The following is a 26,843-nucleotide window of genomic DNA, read 5'->3' as shown; positions in this document are numbered from 1 at the left end:
ATTAAATAAACGTTGAATCAACGTTGTGTGCCACCCTCGCGAGCCAGGGCCGATAAACGATTCTGCGACTTAAAGAGGCCAGTACCGTATAATTGGAGGAATCGTTTAGTTTATATCCCCGTCAACGCGTCCATCAGAATCATCAATAGCGTAAGGGGGGTAGATAAGCCATGGGGTCGAAGGTGCGTTGTGTGCCAGTTACACCCCTTCTCCCAGACCCGGTGGGACCCCCTTCCACTGGAAAATTGATTTCAAATATCATCTCAGTGGAAAATTATACTCCAATTTTTGTCGCCGCTGAAAATAAGCAAATAAACAAATCGTCAGTGTAATATCTTGTCTTATTTTTTCCATCACCACTGAATTTTCTGACTTGAAATCAATGGTAAATCCCCAACCATTAAAAAGATCGGAATATAAATCCCAATCGAGTTTCAGTGCGTTTTTTAGCCCAAGTGACCGGTTCTGTGAGAAGGGGGTGTATGTAAATGTACGCGTACCTAATAAGTTCTTAAAATAAACAACGCATAAACATGCCATGTTTGACAAAGTTTTCCCTCCGATCCCCTTATTTTCTGCTTGTTACTATGATGCATGGTGATGTAGTATAATGAAACAGCGTGATACAAAAACCTCAGGTGGCATATGGTTTATTCCCTGATCTTAAGCTACCCTTTATCTACATTTTATTGAAAGTTATCATTCTTCTTCTGTCACCCCTGTCTCACAGCCCCGGTGGAACTTCTCTAACAGTGGGATGAAAATTTCTTTCGAAATTGGAATTGGATTAGAAATCCTATTGTTCTTAGGTTAAGAAATACAATGGGTGACAGTTTTGGATTGCAATCTTTTCTATTTAATTTTGAATGGGCCGTACATGCAGCCAAAAATTTGGCCTTTGAAATCAGACCTTTACACCAGTGCAGAAGAAATTTAATCAAACTTTAAACTTGAGTAAATTTGGGCGATTTTTTGCATTTTTTCCATTGCAAGGCATTGCAAAGATATGGTCAAATCTTCCAAATTAGAGTGCAATTTTTCTCTTTGCTTATTTTGACCCTTACAGGGTACTTTGGGAAGCTTCGAAAAAGGACCCTTAGGAGCTGCACGTATACGGTCGGTCGTTTACTTTGAGTGCCCCCCCCCCGGAGGGATGAAGTCAAAGTTTATTTATCAGTTGGGCTGAAAATGTAAGGATCTGTGACACAGGGATGTGTCTCTCAACCCCGATATGGTCAAATCTTCCAAATTAGAGTGCAATTTTTCTCTTTGCTTATTTCGACCCTTACAGGGCACTTTGGGAAGCTTCGAAAAAGGACCCTTAGGAGCTGCACGTATACGGTCGGTCGTTTACTTCGAGTGCCCCCCCCCCCCCCCGGAGGGATGAAGTCAAAGTTTATTTACCAGTTGGGCTGAAAATGTAAGGATCTGTGACACAGGGATGTGTCTCTCAACCCCGATTTATTAAATTCAATTCCCAAAAGTCTAAAAATACCCCGGTGGAAAGATAAACTAAGGATTTCACCCCTTTTAGAAGTAACTCTCCTCCAGGCTAGATAAGACTAGAATTTCTAACCGTATACGATACGAAACGAGAAATGTTTACTAAATAAAAATCCGGGACTGAGAGTAGATAAGAGACAACTCTGGAAATTTTGAGCCTGGTGGTTGGTATTCTCTCGTAAAAAAAGGGTCTCAAAGTTCTCGTTTCTTAGATAGTCTTAGACTATAGCATAGTTGGCACCAAGAAGGCTATTAAGAAGGTATACCATATCATAATAACAATTGAATTTTGAATCTCATTCTTTGAGTTTCTATCGTCAGAAAGATGAGAAAGACAACACAGAGAATTCAATATTTTTCTGATTCTATCTTACGGAATTATTTTCTGGAGAGTTTATCACTCTTATCTTGATTTCTTTACACCCACCATGGCAAAAAAAGAGTTAATAAACCTTTGGCGTATTTTTAAGAATTTCCCTCGGGGTATTCCCGCGCACAAAACCATCATAGCACCATCATTGCTTAACAAAATAATAATACCTTCTATTTTTAAAAACAATTCTTTATAAGACAACTACAAAAGATGATGGGATTCAGATAAAACGTTCAAAGGGAATTCTACGATTAATAAACGTCAAGGCGTTTGGAAAAGTCAACAGAAAAAGATACACAACGCTCGATTCTTAAACGAATTCTGTTTGTTTTGAATAAAAGTTCTTATTTTTTACCTAAATTAAACGCAGGTTTGCATGATTTTATGCGTTTATGTATTTATTTATCTTACTGTATTTCATTTTTATCTTTTTTGATGAAGTCTGATTGGTTAAACTTCGCGTATGTCGATGGTAGTGTGTTTAGTTTGTACTTTCATTCTTAGAGATGAGGATAAAGTTTTTCTCTCTTGTAAAAGTAAATTGAAAATACTAGCCCAAGACCTGTTAAAGGGTTTCCATTGCTAAAGTAAAAGGAACGAATTTTTGTTATAATTATTGGCATCCTTCCATAAATTAAAAGGTTCTTGAGAAAATTTTCATTGCTTTTTGATCGAAAGTTGCTTTGTCAGTGATTTGCTTAATGTCGCCATATCAGGAAATCATTAGTGATAAAATTACTCGTTTGAAAGTGCAATATTCTCTTGCACAAATGTTACAAAAATAGAACATTGGTCACACGATAGTTCAATTATCCAATCGTTCATCTTTCATATATCGAACAACGCCCTTTCTCCCTAAAGTTAGAAATGTAGTAATGTGCGAGTTGGTTGTTTTTTTTAGTAAAGTCCCAGTCCTCTAAGATTTTCCACTGACAGGTTTTACTGTTTTATTTAGCAGCTTTTGATACCTCTTTTTTAACAATACACCTCTAGGATTTTTTTAACGACGTAAGGATTCAAAGTTCAAAGTTCTAAACAGATTGGGAATTCCTTAAGTAAACTTGTCATTTTAACCAATCAAATCTAATTTAAACACTTGGCAAGTGCGTTGATTTATTTCAAATATTGTCCAGGCTAGACGCAACAAATCAAAAACAAAAAGAGATTTAAGAAAACCCCTGGTCATAATATTTTCGGCCAATCAACTGAAGATCTCTTTAAAGACAGTGGCAATTGTCAAAAAAAAACAATATGCATAATTTGATAATTATACTTTCTACAAGATAATTGATTTGTAAATAAGGTTTTTACTGTACTCTTACTATAAAGGGATGCTTTTGCCTTATTATTTTTAGAGTCAGTCATAGACCTTCAGCGTAAAAGCAAAGAGGATATCTGTTGGTTGGAAGTCCTCCATGATCAACTTTCAGAAAACACATTTTTACAACTGGAAAGAAAAGTGGATCAAGATTTAAAAAGATATATCAAATAATTAAGAAAAGAAAGTATTTTAATCTAATTTTTTGGATTTGCCAACTCACGGGTCTTACCAGCACAGTTTATGAGACGTAAATATTCAATAATTTACGAACATTTTATTTTATCGGAAATCACATTTCGTTTGGGTGTTGTTTTTGAACTGGTATGGTAAACGTAAGCAGTTGTCCGCAATGTAGCTTAAGTATGGTCTCAAACAACGGCGTACATTGGTCCTGCGTAAACAAGATCTGTCAGCACTACCATTCAGACGTCTTAAAGCAAATCAATCTGGATGGAGTGTCAATGCAGCTTGCTGACAGTATACAACAACAAAATGGACCTTTGACGCACCAATTAGCAACAACCAACCAAGGAATACCGAACCCAAATCAAAATCACTATAACAACCAACAATTTGAACATTATCCAACTCAGTTGAATTCAGCTCCGCAAAATGTAAGTTTTTGTCTTTCTTGGCTACTCTTAGCTGTTTATATAACTAATTTTGGTGAAGTCAGTGACTGGATAAGCTCAAGATTCTGTTCTCGTTAAAGTCACTTATTCATTGAATCTACTTTAAGGGCAGAAAGTTTCGCGGGCAGAAAGTTTCGCGAAGTCAAAAAGTCGCGAAATTTAGTGAATTTAAGTTTCGCGAATTATGGTTTTAGCCGAAATTTCACATATAGAACTTTTCGCGAATTCATATAAAACTATCTTTTTTTGGTAACAAAAGCTTATAAAACACGCAAAAATTTAGCAAACAGTGCAAAACTGAGTGGGAAAGTTTATTTTTCGCGAAAAAAAACTTTCGCGTTTTTTAGGTTTAGTTTCGTACCTGGCAGAAATATTCGCGAAAAAGGATCAAAATCGCGAAAGTTTCTGCCCGCGAAAGTTTCTGTCCTTAAAGTACATTGATCGACGAATTACAGGGATTTATGAATCAACATGCTCAGAATATTGGAACTCAGCAACTGCACAATCATAACCAACATCCAATGTCTTTTACCAGTACTAATCAAGCACAAAACATGTACTTCAATCAACAACCATTAACCAATATCAACTTTGAACAACCTTGTCAAAATGTTGCCATTCCCAAAAGTGTTCAGCAACTTCAAAATCAAGACTCGTTACCAGACTCCGGATGTAGTTCGTGGCAATCACCTCAAACAAACATACTGTGTCAACAGATCACAACGTTTCAAGATGTTCATTCACCTCCGGATGATGTTTTCGCGGAACTACTTAATATTGCCAGTGGGGTAACTCCACATTTAACCGATATATCGAGTAGTGGTATCCAAACCACAAACTTCCTCTCACAAACTGCAACCAGTCCGAAAGAGGTCCACAGATTCTGCACAGAATGTAGTGCAGAATTAGCTGGTGAAAATCCAAAATTCTGTCAAAGATGTGGTACAGAGGTGCCAAGAAAATCAATAGCTTCCATATCAAGTGAGCAAAACTGTTCCAGTTCCCCTGTAAATGTTACCACAAGGAAAAGAACATTTGCTGAATCTGAAAGTAGTAGTTTCAAATCCTCATTTGAGCAACAAAATATCCAGTCATCATCATTCAACGCCTGCAATGAATGGACTGGAGATGTTTCGATGCCTCCAGATGCAACGCCACCCAATTCTGCTAATGGGTCTTTTACTGGAACCACATACCTTGGTTTTTTGGGCTTTCCTGACAATGCTTTCAGTGAAAATTCTTCGCCGACCAACCCTCAATGTCAAATAAACGATCATAGAGAAGGAAAGAATCTCAGACAGCTCCTTCAAGAACCACATTGCAGTCAACAACAATCTACAGCAATGCAACAGTCAGTCTTACCACAAATAGCAGAAATTCAAGACCTCAATTTTACTTTAGACAATGAAGAAATGAACAATAACAAAATTGACACTGGCTTGACCATCAATGTCAATACTCTTGAAGTAGCGAGTTCAAGTCAGCCAAAAAATCCATTCACTCCTGATTACGAAGTTGACGATTCCGGATATACGTGAGTCATTTTCAATTGTATTTTTGACAGAAAACATGAAATGAAATGCTTTCCCTGTTATTTGGAAATTGTGTGCCTTCGCCAGCTCTCAGCTAAAATGGCATTACATACAGAGGTAGACAAACATTGTCAATAGAATTAAACCCTAGACTTTTTAACTTTTCTTGTATTTTAGGCAATTCCATCGATTGGTGAAAGAAGAGAAATTGCAAGAAGCTTTGGATGTTCTTAGCAAAATCCCACTACTTCAGAAGTACAAATACGTGAATCACCGTAACCGCCGAGGATACGTATGTTCTAGCTTATTTTCACTCTTAAAAAAACGCCAGGGAGAATGGGTTTTGGGTGCAATTTCTTCCATTCAATTTCAGTAGCGTAGCCAAGAGGGGCGTAGAATTTGTGTAGGAGAGCAGATTTTTATGACACTCTAATTATCTATTCAAGTTATTAAAAGATCATTATAATGGCATAGAAATCTGCTCTCCTACACAAATTTTGCGCCCCTCTTGGCTACGCTACTGTAATTTCAAGGAAATATTTGTTTGACCAATTTTTCTACCACCGGGTCTGTGACATAGAGGTGTTTCAATGATCGTTCCTATTATACAGTGACGAAAACAACTGTCTATTTTATATATACACTTCTGAGTATAAGCATACACTGTTGATGGTCCTGAGAGCGTTTCTAGACAGTCGGTTTTAAAATTCTTGAAAATGTATGTACCACATCCAAAACAACTTGAATTTAGCGGTATTTCAATTTCTCTCGTCTTTTTTATGTGCTTTTCAAAGCAACGACAGATATCTAGCTTTCACGCAAAATTCTACGAAATTAAATATCTTTCTTGATTAACATGCCATACAGTAGTCCTTCCTTCTTTCTCTCTAAAAATAACAATCCTATGCAAATACAGTTTCTCTCTTTCTTTTGTGTCTTGTAATGAAGTTAATTAAAAAAGCAGTTATCTACGTTAATGATCTCGTCTATCAGCATTAGCATTGCTAGCAGCAATCTCGTTTCTAAATATAAGAAAATTTTAGATAAAAAATAGAAAATACCGTTAAGAATTATAGCATTTGAGATATGAAATGTGATGATTGAACTTGGTCTTGGTTCTTAAACCTTATATAAACTCTTATTAGATCCTTAGGAACAGACCACTTGCAACAAAATACTAAATTTGAGCACTAGATTGAATACTCACTGGTTCTAAAGTTTTTGTAAATCAAGAATTTTTTTAATAGCCACTCTATATATCATTTTTAGGTTGCTTTGCACACGGCTTTACAAGATTTCAACAAAGAATTTATAATGGCCCTCCTCCGCCATGGCGCAGATGTCTATATTACAGACCGGAATGGAAACAACATTATCCATCAAATCATCAAAAACCCTGACTTTGACGAAAGCCATGTCTTGGCATTGATACAAATCATTTTCAAGGAATTGGACGAGTTGAGAATTCAGGCCTTGATAAATGACGAGTCAACTTCTTTTAATGCTGACGGCTATTCGATAATCCATGAAGTCGTTCGAAAAAATTATTTAGAAGTCCTGAAGTATCTTCGTCAATCTGCAAAACTCAACCTTAACGCTATTGTGAGTTGCTAGTTACTAAATCTTTCAATTCAATTGTTTATACGTTCATCAACTCACTCCATCCACTCCACTCCACTCCACTCATGTTCTTTCTCTCTTTTTCAAGGATCGCAAGGAAAAGCAAACCGGCTTAGTAATGGCGTGTAAAGCACGCGACTGGGAGACAGCTTATCTACTGATAGAAATGGAAGCCTGTGTCAACATTCCAACTTCCTCGGAATGGTATCCAGTCCATGCAGCTCTGGAGGACCACAACGAGGAAATGTTGGATGTATTTATGAATAATGGAGTTGATATATATGGGTATAAAGAGTGCGGCAATGGAAGTGTATGTAAAACTTTAAGTATTAGTTACAAGTATGAATCTATTTTCCATTTATTTTATGCAATCCAAGCTTCTAAAACTTTTAGCAATGTATATACAGTAAGTTGAGTGAGCCGAATCGATGGATGCTTTAGAGGTCAATGGATTGAGAGCCCGGGGAGGTACTTAGGCAAATGGAGGGTACGGTATTGTGCTGCCCTTAAGGGTACCTTTTTTGGATTTCCAAAGTCCCGCTAAGGGTCGGAAAATCAGAAAATCAAATTTCAGTCCCACTAAGGGTCGGTAAAATAGGTAAAATTTTAACTTTTTACCCCCTGAAAGATCGAAATTTGGTCAAAATTGGTCAAATTTGTCCCGGTAAGACTGTCTCCAAAAGTCAGTGAACTAGACCAATTTCATTATATTTTTAGATAATGAAGAAGTGCGAAAAATATATGCGTAGCAGACGAAGAAGAAACCCAGGCGGAGATAGAGGGTCAAAGAAACGCCGAAGATGCAAATGCGGCGATACCAAAAGTTCTGTGATAGAGTGAGCCTGATAGACGACTTTACGAATATCCACGTCAAAACTATTGGCGCGTTGCCGTTGCCACAACATTTTATGAGATGCATTTGTTTTATGATGGATTTTGGGAATGACTAATGGGATGATGTTCTAAGTGTTATGGCAATAATGGCTCCTTACGTCGACCAGGTTTAAGGACAAATTTATATGTTGACAAAGGAGTAACAGTAGACGTTATTAAATATATACTCTCGGGTACCTAATAGCCGGGGGGTTTGGAATAAGCGGGTGGGTTGGAAAAAATCTCAAAACTTAATAAGCGGGGGGGTTGGAATAAAAATGTCCTGGGTTGAAAATTTTTGAAAAGGAGGCTAATACAGCAGAATTAGGACAAAAGAGGGAACTTTCAAAAATATTTTTCCAAAAATTAATAAGCGGGGGGGTTGGAATAAGAATGTCCTGGGTGGAAAATTTTCGAAAAAAATTATATAATATTCATATATAATAAAATTCATATATTTTTTACTATCAACCACTCTTCATAGACGACCTTTCGGTTATTAGGTCTTACAAAGCAAACAGCACACAATGTGAGCATATTTTATTTTTATAAGCTTCTACTTTATAATTTCTATAAGTTCTTACAAAGTGTAATGCACCTTTTTATCAGCCAATCAGGTAATCAGAGAGAAGAAAAACATTCGATTTTTGTGTTTCTTTTTTCGTGTATAAGATATAATCGATATTGTGCTGCGCACCACTTTTCGATGGTTTCAAAATGAAATGAGAAAAGCATTAATGCGGCCTTCAAACATTCATTCGCGATTATCAATGCGTTGGCGGGGCATTCGTAGCGACTTGTTTACATGTTTGTATATCAAGTGCGGCAATACAATTTGTAGTAATTCCGCGAAATTAAGTCTTTAATTTAATTGTTTATATAATGATGTATTTTTAATTATGTAACATATGCGTGTATTAATGTTTATAGATAAATATATAATTTTTTTTACAGAATTCTGTTTGCCCCTTTTGGGGATTTCGTCGAGAGTAGATAAAAATGCCCGGGCGGGGCGGGGCACTTAGAAAAAACTACGTACGAGTACGGGGAGACGTGCCGCTGATCAGGGTAACTTTTTTTAGGCTCTAAAGATATCTGACAGGGTTCCAAATTTACTAATTTCAAAGATGTGTATCTAATAGGGTCAACTTTTTGGTTATTTTGGATAATTTTCAGGGTGGAAATTAGAAAATCTTTCAATTTTTCAACTACTTTTAGTCATTTTTGCTAACCCAGGGTTGGGGGGACTCGATTTCTAAACAAGCAGTGAATTTGAATTGAAGGTACATTTTCAGTGCATTTTACCGAACGTTTCTGATCCTTGCGGTGTGGTTTGATTTCATACCTTATTTTGCTGAAGCTAAATTAAAATGAGCCTGAGATGTCGACACAATGTGCAAAACAAATCGAAACGGGTGCAAGTCAAAACTAATAAGATACATCAGATTTTTACTGTCGGACTGTCTGTAATTTAGCAATTTACATTGTTTCCAGCTAAAAGAAAACCCTTCTTTCAAAAGTACACCGTTACAGTACACCATTTTGGTATACTATATAATATGAGTGCCCCCCACAGATATCTGTAAAGCCCGAAGGGCTAGATTTGCAGCTTTGTTCAAAAAGTGAAGCTCATCTTTGGAAGGATTTCCTACCAGAGTCACGTGACTAAAATATGCAATTTCACCGGTTTGTGAAATAGCGTTTGCCACCTAATTTTTTTGATATCGCGCTCCGAAAACAATCAAAATGCTAGATCCTATCCATCGGCACGAAATTTAAAAAGTCAAATTTTAGCTTCACTTTTTTTTGCTGGAGAAAGCTTAAAGCTGCAAATCTAGCCCTTCGGGCTTAGATATCTGTAGTGCCCCCACCTTCCACCTTCTGACAGGTTCCTAAATCTACCAACATTCATATCTGACAGGGTCCACTTTTCAAACTCAAGTCAAGTAGTACGTCCCACCAGCTGTCAAGTCAAGGTCAGTGCACCGGGGTCCTGAGGTAGGGTCCCAGCGGTTTGCGTGAATGGGCTTTTTTACTTGATGAATGCGTGAAAATTTTTAAAAAACTGCTTGAATTCCGCGCATGAATTGGAAAATGTTGAGTGAACAGAAATTGCGTGAATTACGAAAAAAATTGCGTGATTGGTGCCTCCAAAAAGTTGGCTTGCAAAATCGGACACAATGCATTTATCTTGTACCAGATGTGCGATGTGGAAATATGCTACGCCACGCTTATTGCTCTGAAGGTCGGGTATATTGTTACGATGGCCCAAAAGACTCAAAATACGCACTTCTAGTTTCCACGCACTTCCAGTTCTTATAAAATTTGTGAACTAGAACTGTCCAAGGTCAATGGCCCAGAAGGCTCAAGTGACACTGCGCACTTCTGACTTTTTGTCACGGCGGGAAATTTCCAAGCGAGCGGCCCGCGCAATGAAAATTTGTTTGGTCTTTAAAATGAATGTCGAGTTGCGCAAAATGAGTTACAATTTTCGAGTTGTTCATATCAAGAGTTACAGGTTAAAATTTCCGAGTTAAGGGCTCCGACCATAGTCCAAAAATTGATTTTAGTATTTGAACATAAAAGTTATATTTCAGGTTCCTTAACACTTTTAACAAAGAATTGCCTTTATAATTTGCTTTTTAATCGAATCCCTTAAGAGTAATTAAAAATTTAATTGCAAAAATGACGTTATGAACTTTAAAAAGATGTTAATAATATGTTGCATCACCCTCTTTTACAAAAAGTGCTTAGTTTTATTGATTTAAAAACTATTTTAAATTTTGCGGAAAATTTTTCTAAAAAGATGTGTCAAAAGTTATGACTGTTTTTTTAAAGCAAAATCCAGAAGAAAAATTGATGAAAAACCACTATTTAGAACTCAAATCTCCTCAGGCATTTCCTTCTGTTAATGACTTTTCTAAAATGCTTCCCTTGTCGTATCATAACGATTTCCCAGTCGTTTTCTATGGGGCGCCGTTGCGGAAAAAAATAAAAAAAAATTTTTATGTAAAAAAAAAAAAAATTATCCAAAAAAAAAAAAAGATGTAAAAAAAAAAAAAGATGTAAAAAAAAAAATGTAAAAAAAAAAGATGTAAAAAAAAATGATGTAAAAAAAAAAATGTTGCAAAAAAAATCTACTTTGTTTTCGGAGAGCGAATATATCGACTATGAATATCACCTAACTATTTTACAGAACATAAACATAAAAGCTCGCCTAGTATCGTAAGCTAGCGAAGGAATGACATCCCTGAGAAGCTTTGACAGAGTACGTCTTGAATTTGGCCCAGTGGTATAGGGCGACCGGTTCACACACTAGCGATCCCTAGTTCGAATCGGGTAAGGGACACTATTGAAATCTTTATCCAGGTTTTGATATTTCATGTTTTTTTAGGTGTAGATTCAGAAAAAATAGGTCCGAAGTCCTGAAAAGTTGACAGAAGGGCGCTACGGGGACCGTAAAGGACCAAAGGACTCGTACGGGACCGTAAATGACCCCCTCCAATAGCACCGGACTGGGTGGGTCTCACGACTTGAAACTTTCTGGAGACGTCAAGCATATCGAAGGAGGAAAGCATCCCAAATTTCATCACTCCACCGTCACCGGTCACCGGGCCGCGAAAGGTACGCTGCAGGCAGGACGTCCCCGTAAGGACGATTTCCGGGCCGTACGGCGTTTTTAGCCGGTCAAACTTTCTGTGAGGCATCTCTACCGGATGGAAAACAAGCCTGCAAAATATCTAAGACGTAGCATCAAAATTGAAGACACAGCGCCTGATTAGATTTTGCCTTAAATCGGTCTGGACTTTTTTAACAATTAGTACAGCGCAAGACCTTCCCGTAAGGGTGATTGCCGGGCCGCACGGGTCTATAATAAATTTCGTAATTTTCCCCTTATATGGACGATCGACTCTTACTCGCTTTTTTAAAAACTGCTTATTCAGCAAAATCAGCAAGCCAAAAAGTGGGCCATATAGTAGGCCAAATGGCCCGGGCCAACTAGGCGGAGGCGAGCCAGCCACCAAGCTGAAAGCATAGTCGATATTGTATGTTTACTTTTTTTCCGTTTTTAAGCATGGTAGATTTTTTTCCAGCTGTTTTTTTATTATTCTTATAAAACTTTTATTTTTCTGACATTAAAGTTTTTTTTACATAAAAAAGTTTTTTTTTACATAAAAAAGTTTTTTTTTACATAAAAAAGTTTTTTTTACATCAAAAAGTTTTTTTTTTACATCAAAAAATTCTTTTTTTCAAAAAAATATTTTTTTTATTTTTTTCCGCAACGGCGCCCCATAGTTTTCTATTTTCAATAATTATTTTCGATGTGCTTTATTTCAAGGAAATAATTTTTGTCCACCGTGTGACAATGCTCGGCCATGTCAATTTTTTTTCATTTATTTCCCGTTGACTTTTTTTTTTTTTTTTTTTTTGCTAAAAAAAGTTTTTTTTACAAAATAAAAAAAATTTCAAGCGATGTTTTTTTTTCTTTTTTGCTTATTTCTAGCGTGACACAACGCCCGGCCACCATACACGTGACTGAAGTGCCTATTTAGAAGTGCGCAGTGTCTTGTGAGCCTTCTGGGCCATGACCCTAGACAGTTCTAGTTCACAAATTTTATAAGAACTGGAAGTGCGTGGTGAGCCTTAGGGATTGTTGGTCCGCTCATCCTTTAGAGCTTTAGGTGGGCGGCCGCCAAAACGCCATCGGAATATCAGATAAACACCGCGCGACCGCGGACGTTCTGACAAACCTAAAAGAAAAGTGCAGCTGATATGCTAGATCATAATGGTAGTCAAAGATGTGAGAGACACAAGGACAATTTTTTTCGTTTTTTTCGTGGTTGCCAAGATCATCTCAGCAGTTTTGGTTACAATTCAAAGATTTCTGATTCATAATTCATGACACGTTTAATCCAGTTTCATAGTGAAGGTTAATACATTTTTATTTTTTCCTTTGATGTGAAAAGTTTATGTTTAATTTAAATTTCATGGGATGGCATAGACTAGCTAGATTTCAATTTTTCAATTCAAACACTCTGATGAATATATAGACCAAAGTTTAGAACCTATAATGTAATAATATCGGAGAAATAGTATTCTGGTATCTGGTATTTTCTACCTTCTCTTTTGTCTTGCATTTGGATTTGCATTTTTGGATCAAAAGTTACCGTTAACTGCTCTCTAACTTGAGACTATCAGACAAAAAGTCAAAACACATGGAATGGTTGGGAGGTCGAACCACAGATATCTGTAAAGCCCAAAGGGCTAGATTTGTGGCTTATATCGAAAAGTGAAGCCTAGGTTTGGAAGGATTTCCTACCAAAGTCACGTGACTAAAATATGCAATTTCACCGGTTTGAGAGATGTGAAATAGCGTTTGCCGCCTACTTTTTTTGATCTCGCGCTCCGAAAACAATAAAAATGCTAGATCCTATCCATCGGCACGAAATTTAAAAAGTCAAATTTTTGCTTCACATTTTTTTGCTGGAGAAAGCTTATATGTTGCCTATCATCTAGCCCTTCGGCACAAGTGTTTCAACCGGTATTCCAACGAAGCCATATTTTGGTTTGCTCAAATCTAAACAACAAAATGGTCAATCTCACTAAAGCAAAACATTGCGACCACGGCATTGCCCTGGATAAAAATTCTGGTCACGTGTGACTATCCGTGATTTTAGACCAATGAAAACGCTTCATTTCCCCGGATTAAAGTTGTGTCTACACTAACGCGCGGGAATTTGTTAGAAAAAGAGAGAAAAAACCGGGGGTCAAATTAAATGTTTCTCCCTTCTTGCGGCAAACATAAAAGACTTTAAGAGGCCATTATTTAAGAAAGGGGTGTTATATCATATATAAATTATGTAAGTAAGTGATATTTTAAGTAACACGCTCATTAACAATTTTATCTTGAAGTTTGTTTTTAAAAACAGAACCCCCGTGCTATAAGATAATCTCATTTTCTTAACTTATTGACCCAATTGGAAGTCTTTGTAATACAGATCATTTGGCAGTGTAGTTGCAGCCTATACAAGAATTGGAATCTAAAGTCTGAAGTCGTAACTCCTTGTCAGGGACCCCGCAGAGAAGTTTTTAGTTGGCAGACTCTGACTTTAGGTTGGTTTGGAAATCGTTTTATTTTGAAATGTAATCTTCACTTTAGATGAATACTTTTATTTATTTATTTGGATTCATGAAAGGTTCAAGGTTTGTTTACTTTTTATTTCAAATTATTTCATTGATTTATTGAGCTGCAATAGCAGATTTTTGATAGTTATCATCATGGGCTTGGCCGCCATTTTGAATTTCGATTTTTTTTCTCCTGTACTCGGCAATTTAGAGGTTGTTCGTAATACGCGATTTGGCTTACGCGTAACACTTGTGTCGGGCTTTACAGATATCTGTTAGGGTGCGCACTCGTCGGGATTTTTTGCGCGGAACGAGGAAGAATTTACAAAAATGAACTTCAAGGCATTAGTACTTACCTTTAAATCATCCAAATGTGTTCATTCTTTTTTTAAAATCAATCAGGAATTATCAGGGAAACAAGTAAAAAAAACTGCATCAAGGTATCAATTTTAGTATTTTCTTTCCAAAGATATTCATGTTTTTCGACGTCAAGGTAAAAACGCGATTTAGCGCTGACCACGGCACCGGAAAATTCTCGACCCACATTGAAACAAATGGCTGTCGCTATTGAGCTGGTTCATCTTTTCAATCGCGGTTTTTTTAGTAAACCCAGGGTAAGATTAGGCTACAATCTATCACAACCTGCTTTATTTGAAAATCTACAGGCCGTCTGGAATTTCGAATAAAATTTTCCCCTCAACTTTTAGAAACCAAACTAATTTTATTTGAAAGTCCTTACCTTTGTGATAAAAATGAGGGTCATTTATTAAAATTGGTTACTGTAACTTGGTCTAATGTCGACATCCCTCTTCTAATTCCGACACCCTTTTTAACAGCTGAAATTGATAGAAAGGCTGAAACTGTTTTCCTTTGTCACAGGTCACAGAGAAATAATCCTTTTTCAATCAGTGATTCATGCTTTTATATTATTCCTGTCTCTAAAGAAGGGTGTCGGAATTAGACGAGGGGTGTCGATATTACACCAACTTACGGTAAGTATTACCAAAGTTATTCCATTTTCAATTCAAAACACAAAAAAATCACCTTTTCAAAGAATCGCCTCCTTACACCACGCCAGCAAGATATAATTTTCAGAGGCACCAAAATTGCGTGGGCGGGGTGTGGGGAGTTTTGCCGATGTGGTCTGAAAATCGGCCCGATGACTGTTAAACTTTAGCTTATTTATTGCTAATGAGCTGGAAATGATAGCCAAAAACAAATCTCACCACTACTGTAGAAAGCTGAAATCCTCAGCTTTCAGATGGTGTATGGTACTTAAATGAAAAAATCTGCAATCTTGTTGAAAAATTACAATTTCTTCTATTTTTCGAAATTCCAGACGGCCTGTAGATTGTTAAATAAAGCGCAATGTGATAGATTGTAGCCTAATCTTACCCTGGGTTTATAAAAATAACCGCGATTGAAAAGATGAACCAGCTCAATAGCAACAGCCATTTGTTTCCATGTGGGTCAAGAATTTTCTGGTGTCGTGTATCACATGCTGCTTTATTTGAAAATCTACAGGCCATCTGGAATTTTGAAAAATACACATTTTTTTATTTTAAGAAACTAGTTTTACCAAGCAGCCTTAAGAAATCGGCCTTTTGAGCCTTAAATGTATCTTAAAATGTATCTTACATGTTTCTAAACTTCGTCAAGCTTAAAGGACGCACGCCGATAATACAATAGTCTAATAGACCAAAACTCAAGATTACGGGATTTGGAGTGTGGGCCAATTTTACTTTCGTTTTCAGTGATTTCACTTTCGATTTCAAGCCAACATCTTAGCAACAAGGTGCTTACCCATAGTTACAGTGCAAAAAACCAAACATAGAAAGTTTTCCAAATCTCCTATTTCAATTTTTTAAACCAATAAAAAATAAAACTTTTCCATGTTTCACTTTTTTGCACCAATTCTTCAAAATGAAAATATTTAAGATTTAAAGTTCTTCTTTTATTCAATGATTTTTTTATGGCACTTTGTTGACAATCTAACTCTTGCATCAAATTCCCGCTTTCTCTGGCTTTCTTCCAGAAATTGAAAATGAGAAAAAACCTAAGCCTTAGGAGATTTTACAGCTACCCATTGTGCAAGGCACTGAGAGGCCACAGGTGCCAAAAATAAGGGCTGTGTGAAATGCAGCAATTTCATAGGTGGAATTTGATAAACAGCTGCAAAGGAGCGCTGGTATTTTCTCATTCTCAGCCTCAGTATGTTTCTTAGATGTTTCTTAATTTTTAGGAATTCTAAGCCTCACTTTTTTTAAAAGTGTGTTTCTTACGAAAAACGTGTAGAAGAAAATTATAATCGTCTGCTTTTATGTCTTAAAAAAGGTAAAATAGTAAGGTATTTTTCAAAATTTGACTTTGAGTGAGTTACTTTTCCAAGATTTGGTCTGTCATCTATGACTCAATTTTGAGACTGAAGTATACAAAGTGTACTCAAGGTATACAAAAGTAATAAAAATAAATTCCTAGTAAAAATTTCAAGGTAATTATTTTCCAATTTTTCCCATCATGTCTTCCAGATATTTGCATACTCCTTTCTCAAGAGGTTGCTGAATGTGAGACTTTATATCGCCTGCAACCCCGGCCACAAACTTGTAGAACCAATCAGCTCCACCTAATGATTTTAATATAAGTATAATGATCTCATCAAATGTTTTATATAACTATTTTTAGTTACTATTTATTAAACTAGGGAAAAAATTTTCCAAAAATTAAACCATTTGATCAGCTGAAAGTTGACTCGAAGTTTTGGGAGACCTTTATTTGGGGGATGTTTCTCTTATTTCTGCCTAAATACCACCAAATTGGAAAAAGGTAATATAAAATGATACTCTTTTGAAAAGTTAGGCTATGACTGCTGCAAAGAGATGAATTTTTGACTCAGTGAACTCTCCATGTTTCTTTCAAATCAATGGTGCAAAAAGTGACGTAACCAACATTGTCAAAATGAAGTTACCAAAAAGATCACTTTTTTTTCAGAAGCATAGAATAATTAATTTTGAATATACAATCATGGACAAAATATTTGAGACAAAGGGGATTTCCCCGCGGAATTTTAAACACCACAAATTATTTTTGGCGCCTTAAACTACAGTTGGAAAGTAGAGTTTTAACAAATATTTTACCATTGAATTTGATGTCAAGTTTATTGAGCTTCATCTTGCATACAGCACCAAACTCAAAGCTGTTAGCACCACCATTGATAGAAATTGTAGTTGTGTCTACAATAAAAAGTAAATAAAAATGTTTTTTCTGCTGGTATAATTCCATTGAAAAGCATCCCTGGGGCAAGAACCCTTCAGCTTTTTCATTGCATTAGTACTACTGAAAGTAATTCAATGTAATCATAATTATTATTTTTAATAATAATTTATTACTCTCAGATGTCAAATAAACAGGGGGGCCTAATCACCAGAGTGTTGGAAAAAACCTGTATACGTAAATAAGTCTTACAACCACAGTCAAAGGCTTTTCTTCTCAATATCTGTCTTACAGAAAATAAGAGGGAACATAAAAATAATCTAGATCTATAATCTATAATCTCAAAGCTTGAAATTATCTACTTTTTGGATTTTTTTCTCATTATTTAAAAAATAATTAAGAAAGGTTATTGTCCTTTGTATTACCTCTGAGGAGTAGATATCTATAGCTGACATCAGCTTTTGCCTTCAAGGTGATACCTTTAACTACAAGTGTCATTCCTCCATTTCCATCATCAACCTATGTAGAGAGAAGAAATTGATCAAGAAATGTTGATGTTAGTAGGGGGTCAAGCCTGGGGTTCACCTATGGCGTCACTATTTTGGTCATAAAAAGTTTTCTCTGGTCTAATCCGCGTCCTCCCTCTCAAAAATATTTTGTAATATACTGTTCTTTGGAATAGACTAAAAAAAATTACTAGGTCGTAAAAAAGATGTCACGGGACCCCAGGCTTGGTAACATGAATTATAATAAACCTTCATCAAATCACTCAGGTGGAAATTTATTTTCGGGTCAGCAGACCAGAGAAGGAAGATTTACATTAAGAAACACAACATTTGAATATTCGATTAACAAGAAAACAATTATTAAATAAAACATCATTTTGTAATCTCACCATTCTCCATCCTTGGTCATCTATGTCTTGAAGATCAATGTTGGTTACTGAATAGTAAACAGTACCTGCCCATCCACTGTACTGTCCATGGTAATCTGGTATCTTAATGCCAAGTTTTACACCTTGAAAAATTGAATGATAGATGACACCTTTTTGAATTTCAATAAAAACTTCAGCTTTATCCTATAAAAAGCCAAATCTTCATGTTAATTGTGATTTATTGAATTGCTCTTATGGTCACCATGTTAAACAAATTCCTGGTGTAATTTAATTTTAAGGATATACTTCTTACTTGACATGAACTTAAAACGGCCAGTAATCCAAAGAGATGTATTGTCCCATTGAGCGGGGGGGGGGTCAGTACTAAATGTAAGACATACAGAGTACTAGAGGATTTTCGAATTTTTGACATACCCCACCGATTTCGAAAATTTTATTTTAGTACACATGTACTAAAATTATTTTGAGCAATTTAACATAATACCACCCTTTTTTTGCCCTTTTAGGCTTTAAATTTACCAAATGGGTATTGTTACAAACCTTCGAATTTAGTGGATCAATCTACAAAATAAATATTTTATTACTAAACTGTGCTGAATGTACATAAATATTTTTAAAAAATATTTAAAAATTGGAATTTGAAAGATTTCTGAAGAGTTTTTGAAAATTCCTGAAAATTCCAAAATTGTTTAAAAAATGCTCCATTTTGGCTGATTTTAGAACAAATACTAAGTTTGAAATATTTCTTTAGGGACCCACTCTTTTGGTATTTTGTACACATGGTACTAAAATTTGTTTTTGATTTTTTGCAGTACACCACGTCACAAATGTCAGATGTTGAGATTTTAGTACCGACCCCCCCTGCTTGAGGTGTACGAGTTCTTAATACAGACATGAAAGTGATATAAATTGCTAGATACTTATAACGTTCTGTGTCACAGTAATATACGAACTGAGATAATATTTGTTGGAATATGATTTCTGCTACTAAGGCTTGAAAATAATTGGTTTTGTCAAAAGGGGACGTAATACACATAAGAGAAAAGGGTTCAGGGTGCATAAATGTATTCGTATTAAAAAACTGTTGTTCAGCAACTTTATAAATTTGACCAGGTTTTGGGTTTACACACATAATAGTTAAAAAGTTTGAGATATGATAAAATTTTGTTAAATTATGATTTCAAAACTGAAATTATGTTCCCGCAATTACACAGGGTGTCTACGGGACCTTGAAAACCTTGAAAACCTTGAAAATTAACAAGCCAACCTTGAAAACCTTGAAAACTATCAATTTTCTGTGAAAAACCTTGAAAACCTTGAAAAATCGTTAAAAACCTTGAAAAGCACTTTTTCCTATCATGACAAGGAAGAAGTATCATAACTCTTTTCTGAATAATGCACTGGCTAGAGTCTAGGTTCTTCTCTAATATCGCAAAGTAAGGTATCTCCATACTTCTACTACTAGCCTTTCAATGAACTAGATCTTTCTATTGATTGTCATTGGTTCTACCAGGTTATTCCAGTAACGCTTAAAGGTTCTGATTAGTTCTGATTTGTAATGCTCTTATTTTTTATTACTAGCTAGGCTTTTCCCCTTCATTACCGTATACTAATTTTATTTAGGTGGGCAAGGTGGGCAAAAAAAGTGGTGCAAGACAAAAATATGCTTCTTGCATAGAAATTTAGTGCTATATAGAAATTCTAAAACTTTGTTCGCTTATTTTGATGAGTCTTTTTACGACATTCCTGAAGACATTCTATCGTAGTTTCATAGTTTCGAATTTTGATGAAACCCAGACAAGGAGGGGGGTGTTAAAAGCTTGAATTTCCAAAAAGGGCTGCCATTTAGAGGGGGTCTTCCTACCTAAAGGTAGCTCTTTTTGGAAATGTTTGCCTGCAGCGCTACAAAGTTGCCTTTGGAATGATGGGTCTAAGTCATTGTATTAAAGGGGTTGGACTAAAACTTCTTTAGAATTCCTTAAGGGTTTTTTTCATTTTCAAATGTATTCCTAAGGGAGGTTACCAATTGAGGGGTTGGTCTTCCTATCTTAGGGGGAGGGGTTTCCTGCTTAAAGAGGGTCTAGAGCTGATGTGATGTCTATCAAATGTATCAAATGTATGACGAGGTTTCCAGCGCAACTAACAAAAGAGAAATATAATTTCTATGGCACTAATTGCTCTACAACCGGGGGGGGGGGCACTCAAGGGCCCTTAAGGGCCCTTTTTCCAAGCTTCCCAAAGTGCACTGTAAGGGTCAAAATGAACAAAGACGAGAAAAGGTCCACCCAAAAGGTACCATAAGGGTCGATTCTTGCCCAAATTTACTCAAATTTAGCTAATTCTTTTCTGCACTGTATGGGCTTGACTTTAAAAACCTTATTTCAGGCCACACACACATTCGTTTTTAAGTCTAGTTCCCTTCCCCTGGCTCAACCAATAGCATATTTTTTGCCTGACCACGTTTTTTGTTTAACTGGTTTTGTTAAAAGATGTATAAGTTATTTCTGATGTCTATTTGCCTTCGAATATTTGTTTTTCACGATGTCTACTAGTAGTATGTTACAAATCTTATCTGAGCCGTGCCGAATGGTTATCAAAAAACCTTGAAAAGTACCAAAACTTTTGCCAAAAAACCTTGAAAATCGTTTAAAAATGGCCAAAAAACCTTGAAAACCTTGAAAATCCTGAAAAATAATCCGTAGACACCCTGTTACACAAACAATGAAATATTCAATGACTAACAAATTTCAAGCGCCTTGACATTCTACATTCTACTTTTGTGAAGAAAATAAATCGCATTGCATCAGCCTGTAAAATTTTATCAGTCCTCACTTAAGTGTAGTAGATATTATTGGACCTACCCCGGTGGGGTGGAGGTCCTATAAATTAACCTGTGTTCGTTCGTCTGTTCGCCCGTCCGTTCGTCCGTTCTTCTGTTACCAACTTTTCTCAGGATAGAATCATAGGAATCTTTTGATTTTTGGTACAAAGGTGCAAAATAGTTGTGGCCAAAATGTGACGGAGCCCGATTTTCTAAAAAAAAAATTTTGGGCAAATTTCAGCCAAAAAACAGCTAAAAAAAGGGTTTTTAAGACTTTGTGAAAAATTGGATCATTAATTTTTTCTGATTTTTTGCATGAAAGTAGGCTAACATTATTAATAAAAGATGGCTGAAGCAGATTTTCACAAAAAAAATTTTTCGGCTCAAAAACGAATCTTTATCTACCGGGTGACCCACGAAAAAGTTCAGACGTTTCCCGATGTCTTGAGGCCGAACAAATGTCCCAAAGTGCTTGGAGTTTTGATATTTAGAAAGTAGATATCCTAACTTAAAATTTGAGCTATCACTTTTTTAATTTGACCAACTTGTTCTCTACTTATGAGCTTTTAAAGTCAAAATTCACTTTACGGAAAGTGTAAAAAACGCTTAAAAAAGGGGTATCAAATTTGGTATTTTTAGACGTTTTTGATATACAGTTTTTGGAAAAAATCTATGAAAGCGCCAATTTTTATAAAAACTAGTCTTTTTTTAAACAAAAATTACTTTCAAAGGTGTTTTTATTAATTATTAATGTCATAAAACTCAATAAGTCAAACTAAATAAGTCAATTTGTAAGTGATTTTCTGATTGATTGCATGAATTTAATACCTCTTTTTTACGTGTTTTTTACACTTTTCGAAAAGTGAATTTTGACTTTAAAAGCTCATAAGTAGAGAACAAGCTGGTCAAATTTAAAAAGTGATGGCTCAAATTTTAAGTTAGGATATCTACTTTCTAAATATCAAAACTCCAAGCACTTTGGGAAATTTGTCCGGCCTCAAGACGTCGGGAAACGTCCGAACTTTTTCGAGGGTCACCCAGTATAAGAATCGCTATTTATAAGCATAGATCAATATTCTTGTACTCATATTATTATTTTAATTAGCTTTTTTTTAAATGAAAATGTCACGGTTGGGCAATGGCTTGAGTTTTCTAGAAACACTTTTTATTTTTTTGGCTGAAAAACGAATCTTTATTTATAAGAATCACTATTTATAGGCATGTCAATGTTCTCAGGCAAATTATTATTTTTATTTTAACCTTATTTATTAAGCTGTGCAGTTTTCTGATAATGGATTGTTTTTATAAAGAAAAGCATTTAGTAGCTTTTTTACTTTTTTTTCAAAAGTCTTTTTCAATAGTGTTGATTGTTTCTCCCCATAGATATGCTTTCATTATATTATTTTTTCCAGTTATGTCTTATGTGTTTCATTGTTTCAATGCTCATTGTTTAGTTTTGATAACCAGGTAGGTCCATAAAAGTATCACTTGTTTTTATCTTGACATTTTCCTGTTTCAGAAAACTATGCAGATTTCTTTCTAAGAAGCAGTTCATTCTCAAGATATAAAAGTCCTCAAATTTACTTTTTATCGTCCTGTTTGGTCTCTTGGTTAGTCAATCAGTTGTTGCCAAGCTTTATGAGTGAAGGTTCTCGGTTCCTTTTAGTTTTTCTGTACATTATAACACCATGGTCAAAATACTTTGTCATTTGAAACAGCATGATAAATATTCATTAAACTTTTATTTTAGACATATATACAAGTACAAAAGAAAAAAAAAAATCAGCAAACATGTCTGCAGGTATGGTTGGAGTACCTGCCATTGTACCCCTTAAGATGCCTGGCTTTGGTGCAACTGGTTCACGAAAATGGTCAGTTGATACAAAAACATTGATAGAAATGCATTCTTCTACTAAAGGATGTATAGTGTTTTTTACTCTTGATGGAACTAAACCTGATCCGTTTAAGAAGATTGGTGACAAGACTACATATCAATATACAAAACCCATCACTTTGCCAAGAGGTAAACGAACATTGAAAGCTATTGCCATGCTTAAAGATGGTTCTAGAGAGAGTAATGTGAACACCAAAGTTTTTACAGTAACTGAAGCTCCTGTAGAAGAGGAAGAGGAGAAAAATGATAAATTTAACACAACTTGGCAATGTCAAGATGATTCCGAAGATGAAGAAAAGATAGATCAGAAGATGTTCAAGAAAGTCATGAGAACAAGTGAGGAAAGAGCACCACAAGAGAAAAAAGATCCTGTTCGTAAAATTTTGACTGGTGAAGTTGATGTAGATAAAAATGATACAAGATTTCAAGATATACGTGAAGAAGAGTATCTAATGTGTGTTTATTGTGGGGAGCCGCGTCCTGCTGATCCTTATGCTCGCTTTTGTAATGGATGTAAATCAATCCTCCCACCAGCACCTGGTCGTATCAGATCCTCCTATGGAAACTCTTTTGCAAATGCTATGATAAAATCATCCTCCAAACAAAAGATTGAATGTAAAAATTGTGGGACAACCAATTTGTCAAATGCTGAGGTTTGTTTGGTTTGTGATTCCCCCATGATGAACGGTGTCTCAAAATCGAAATTGAAAAACCAAAAAGCACCAGAGCCTGCAAATGATTTTATTATCTGCCCTTATTGCACAAGAGTAAATTGTGGAAATGCACGTTATTGTGATTGGTGTGGGGAAAGATCAAACTCCAAAAGTAGAACCGCTGTTTGTCAACGTTGCTCCACAGAGAATTTGGTTAGCTCACAGTATTGTTCTTCTTGTGGGAAAAATCTACCAGCTCCACAACGAGATAGTCTTGAGAAAATCCTTGAGAAAGGTGATTTGAAAATTAAAACAGGAAATAAAACCAGTAAAGGACAATTAGGATTACTGGAGAAATTGACTGAAGGTGAAGAGCAGAGTGGTTCATGGAAAAGTATTGAATTTGAGTCAGTCAATCGTAAGGAATCCAAAAATATTGGTATACAAGCTGGTGAATCCATTATCCCCTCAATGCAAAAAAGCTCTTTGAAAGATCATCCTAAAAACAGTCCTGGTAAGGGCTATTGGAGACAACAAACTGATTATGTGTCACAGCATTTGAAGATCTATACTCAAAATAATATTGATTTTCGTGAGCAGTTTAGTAATCAGACATTATCCAACTTGGTGAGTTGTTCTTTAGAGGATGATGAAGAGGAACGATTGAAGCACCTTACTTTATCTTTTTCAATCCCAGAATCCTCTAAAAAATCACAGAAAAAAGGTAAGAAACATCAGACCATTAACTCTGGTGAAACCTTGATTAATGCGTTGAAGAAATCTTCCATCTCAGGATCTCGGCCATCATCTGGTCGCAGTAGACCAGCATCTGGAAGATCCTTCACTAAACAGAGCACCAGAGATGACTTTGATTCACCTAGAAGTCAAAATGGCTCTCGACCTTCATCAGGACGAAAACCAAAAACTAAGAAAACTCTTGACAAAGAAAAGCTTGATGCTTTCTATGCAAAACTTTCTGAGGATACAAAAGAGCTTCTCAAACTTATCAAAAGTCCGAAAACCCCTAATCTGGAAACAGTGGAGTTGTTATTAGATTCAGAGGATATTGATGTGAATGTGCGAGATGAAAATGGAATCCCCTTATTAAAGCTAGCAATCATGAATAAGCATTTTGATATTTTGTTATCTCTCATTCTTTCTGATGTTGATATCAATGCTGTTTCTGGAGCAAAAAATGACACAGCACTCCATGAAGCTGTTTTAATGGGTGTAATGGGGAAAGATGCTGTTGAAATTCTCTTGGAAAACGATGCTGCTTTTGATATTCTTGACAAGAAAGGACAGTCAGCTCATGATTTAGCTGTCACTCTAAATGTTGATGCAGTCCTGGCTATCTTCAGTCAACATACGTCGAAAGGTTTACTGAATGATGTCATGAAACTTTAATTTTAAACATGACAGCTTATGGCTAGGGTCAAATGAAGACTCTTTTTGTACATTGAAGTTGTTCAGTAGGATTTCTCTATTTATTATTACTCTTGTCCCATTCTAGTCCCAATCTTTACTAAATGACGCCATGAAACTTAAATTTGATTTGATTGCAAACCTTATAGGATAAAGTTAAATTTTATTGCCATGGCTCAAGATGCAACCAATGTTTTTTTTGTTTTTATTCTTCAGAAGTAATTGACAATCATTTGCTTTTCTCTAGAGAGATAAAAGATTTAAAGAAAACTTTTAAAATACTTGTTTCAGTTGATTGGGTCAAACTCTTCACTTTTATTTAGATTTTTGAATTTTTTATGCCTGACTGTAATTATCTTTTTGTTTATGTATATTATTGATTTTGAAATATACTACATTTTTACCATGTAAAATAGTTTTTAAATGTTTTTATTTAAATTGTTAATATTAATTTCGAATTTTTTTTTAATTAAGTTATTTGATTGTATTCTATGCCTATTTATATTATCATAAAAACTATATACTATATTGATTGCACTGTTATTAAAAAATATCTTTTTCGCTCAGTTTTTTTCATTGTTTAAAAAAGAATCGATGAAACTGGAGTATACTGGGTGACCCACGAAAATTATAAGGGTTTGATTGCTGACTATGTCTCTTATAATGTGAATTTCTACAAAGTGGGAAAAATTTAAAATTTGCTGTATAATTTTTTGAATTTGGTTTACACATTTAAAAGTTCTAAGCTTTTGAAGTCAAAATTTATTTTTGAAAAATCCGAAAATGCGTCATTTACCGCGTTTCCACGCATAACAAATATTTCTATAAATACTTATAATAACGAAGACAGTTAGCGATCAAAACTATTCATTCTTTTTCTTGGGCCACCCGGTAGCAAGTATTAAAGGCAAAATTTAGCTATCAGTCTTCTACTTCAAGCTATCATTCAAGTAAAAACAGTTATTACTGTCATTCATATGTTTCGAGGTCATGATATGACACCCAGCTAAATAATAACACTTTGACCTTCATATACATGTTTATTTATTTTGAATGCAATAAATTTGACCTTATCTACATTTTCAGCGATTAACTTGATAATTTTAGGCACTGTTGTTCTCAGGTTGAAATGTATAAATTGAGATAAAACTAAACTGTATAGCGATTCAAATTCACTCAAATTTTTCTGTTTCCAGAAAAGAGCTATCTCTCAAATTTGGAACTGAAAACACTTATAATAAGTTATTGCTTTCTGAATGTTTTGCCCTTAGTTCTTTATCGAATAAATGTTCATATATTTTCATTTGCAGTAAATGGAAAATTATACAAAAATAAAAGATGGAAAAGATGAACAGGTAGGACCAGTACAGCAGGAACCTTTTGTTTTGATTGTCACCACTGACAACAAGTTTTATCAGGCTGTTCGAAATGTTGGAAAGATATTAAAAGAACATGGGAAAGCTATTGTAATTGGTGAGGGTTTGTATGCTCAAAAGGCTATTGCAGTTGCTGATAAAATCAAAGAAACATGGTATGTGAGTGAAACTATAGATATTTTTGATACTGATTATAAAGATATTTGGATACCCAAAACAGATGAGTTGGGGCTTGAAAATCTTGAGGTGACCAGATCAGTCCCTACTACCAAGATTACGCTTGTTCAGACAGAGAAACCTAAACAAAGACATTCAAATAATGGTCGACAGCAATCAAACAATGTTAAACAAACTGGTAGAAATGGGAAAGTACAGTCACAACAAAATTGTGATTCTACTCGGAACCAGAAACCACCAAGGCGTGATTATAGGAACTCAAGGAGAAGCAAAAGTGAATCTGAAGGTGAAACGCTAGGTTCTGGTCAAAGGTATCAAGATAAACCCAACCCTAGACAAAGTAATGGACATCATAACAGAACCCGAACAGAAGGTGATAACAAACAAAGGACTGATCGGAATTCATCGCATA

General features: G+C 35.4%; 3 protein-coding genes across 3 annotated transcripts; 2 read left to right on the top strand and 1 right to left on the bottom strand.

The window, feature by feature from the left end:
• Positions 1 to 2,174: 2,174 nt before the first annotated feature.
• Positions 2,175 to 8,316, top strand: LOC136821965 (uncharacterized). The gene is made up of 6 exons (XM_067078217.1): positions 2,175 to 3,811; positions 4,285 to 5,363; positions 5,539 to 5,653; positions 6,631 to 6,963; positions 7,070 to 7,291; positions 7,699 to 8,316. Exons 1-6 carry the CDS (start codon positions 3,521 to 3,523, stop codon positions 7,819 to 7,821), a joined length of 2,163 nt encoding a protein of 720 aa, XP_066934318.1. The 5' UTR covers positions 2,175 to 3,520; the 3' UTR covers positions 7,822 to 8,316.
• An 8,040-nt stretch (positions 8,317 to 16,356) lies between these two features.
• LOC136813751 (uncharacterized) lies at positions 16,357 to 18,384 on the bottom strand. Its single transcript, XM_067070273.1, has 5 exons — positions 18,378 to 18,384; positions 18,086 to 18,207; positions 17,616 to 17,709; positions 17,115 to 17,210; positions 16,357 to 16,603 (listed from the first exon to the last, which is right to left on the bottom strand). The coding sequence occupies exons 1-5, from the start codon at positions 18,382 to 18,384 to the stop codon at positions 16,476 to 16,478; spliced, it is 447 nt and encodes a 148-aa protein (XP_066926374.1). The 3' UTR covers positions 16,357 to 16,475.
• A 4,264-nt stretch (positions 18,385 to 22,648) lies between these two features.
• Positions 22,649 to 24,921, top strand: LOC136823323 (double zinc ribbon and ankyrin repeat-containing protein 1-like). Its single transcript, XM_067079528.1, has one exon. It carries the CDS (start codon positions 22,698 to 22,700, stop codon positions 24,858 to 24,860), a length of 2,163 nt encoding a protein of 720 aa, XP_066935629.1. The 5' UTR covers positions 22,649 to 22,697; the 3' UTR covers positions 24,861 to 24,921.
• Positions 24,922 to 26,843: the final 1,922 nt, after the last annotated feature.

Source organism: Clytia hemisphaerica, unplaced genomic scaffold, assembly GCF_902728285.1.
Source record: "Clytia hemisphaerica strain Z4C2 unplaced genomic scaffold, Clytia hemisphaerica genome assembly, whole genome shotgun sequence".
NCBI lineage: Eukaryota > Metazoa > Cnidaria > Hydrozoa > Leptothecata > Clytiidae > Clytia > Clytia hemisphaerica.
Note: the sequence above shows the minus strand (reverse complement) of the source record. Positions and strands in the feature narration are given on the sequence as shown.

What these genes read in the sequence shown, in the direction of transcription:
- LOC136821965 (XM_067078217.1), top strand. Translation starts at nt 3,521, where the DNA reads ATGGTAAACGTAAGCAGTTGTCCGCAATGTAGCTTAAGTATGGTCTCA. An exon ending in GTTGACGATTCCGGATATAC is followed by an intron (nt 5,364 to 5,538) that starts GTGAGTCATTTT and finishes CTTGTATTTTAG; the next exon opens with GCAATTCCATCGATTGGTGA. An exon ending in AACTCAACCTTAACGCTATT is followed by an intron (nt 6,964 to 7,069) that starts GTGAGTTGCTAG and finishes CTCTTTTTCAAG; the next exon opens with GATCGCAAGGAAAAGCAAAC.
- LOC136813751 (XM_067070273.1), bottom strand. An exon ending in ATGACCAAGGATGGAGAATG is followed by an intron (nt 17,710 to 18,085) that starts GTGAGATTACAA and finishes CTCTCTACATAG; the next exon opens with GTTGATGATGGAAATGGAGG. An exon ending in TAGATATCTACTCCTCAGAG is followed by an intron (nt 17,211 to 17,615) that starts GTAATACAAAGG and finishes TTTTTATTGTAG; the next exon opens with ACACAACTACAATTTCTATC.
- LOC136823323 (XM_067079528.1), top strand. Translation starts at nt 22,698, where the DNA reads ATGTCTGCAGGTATGGTTGGAGTACCTGCCATTGTACCCCTTAAGATG.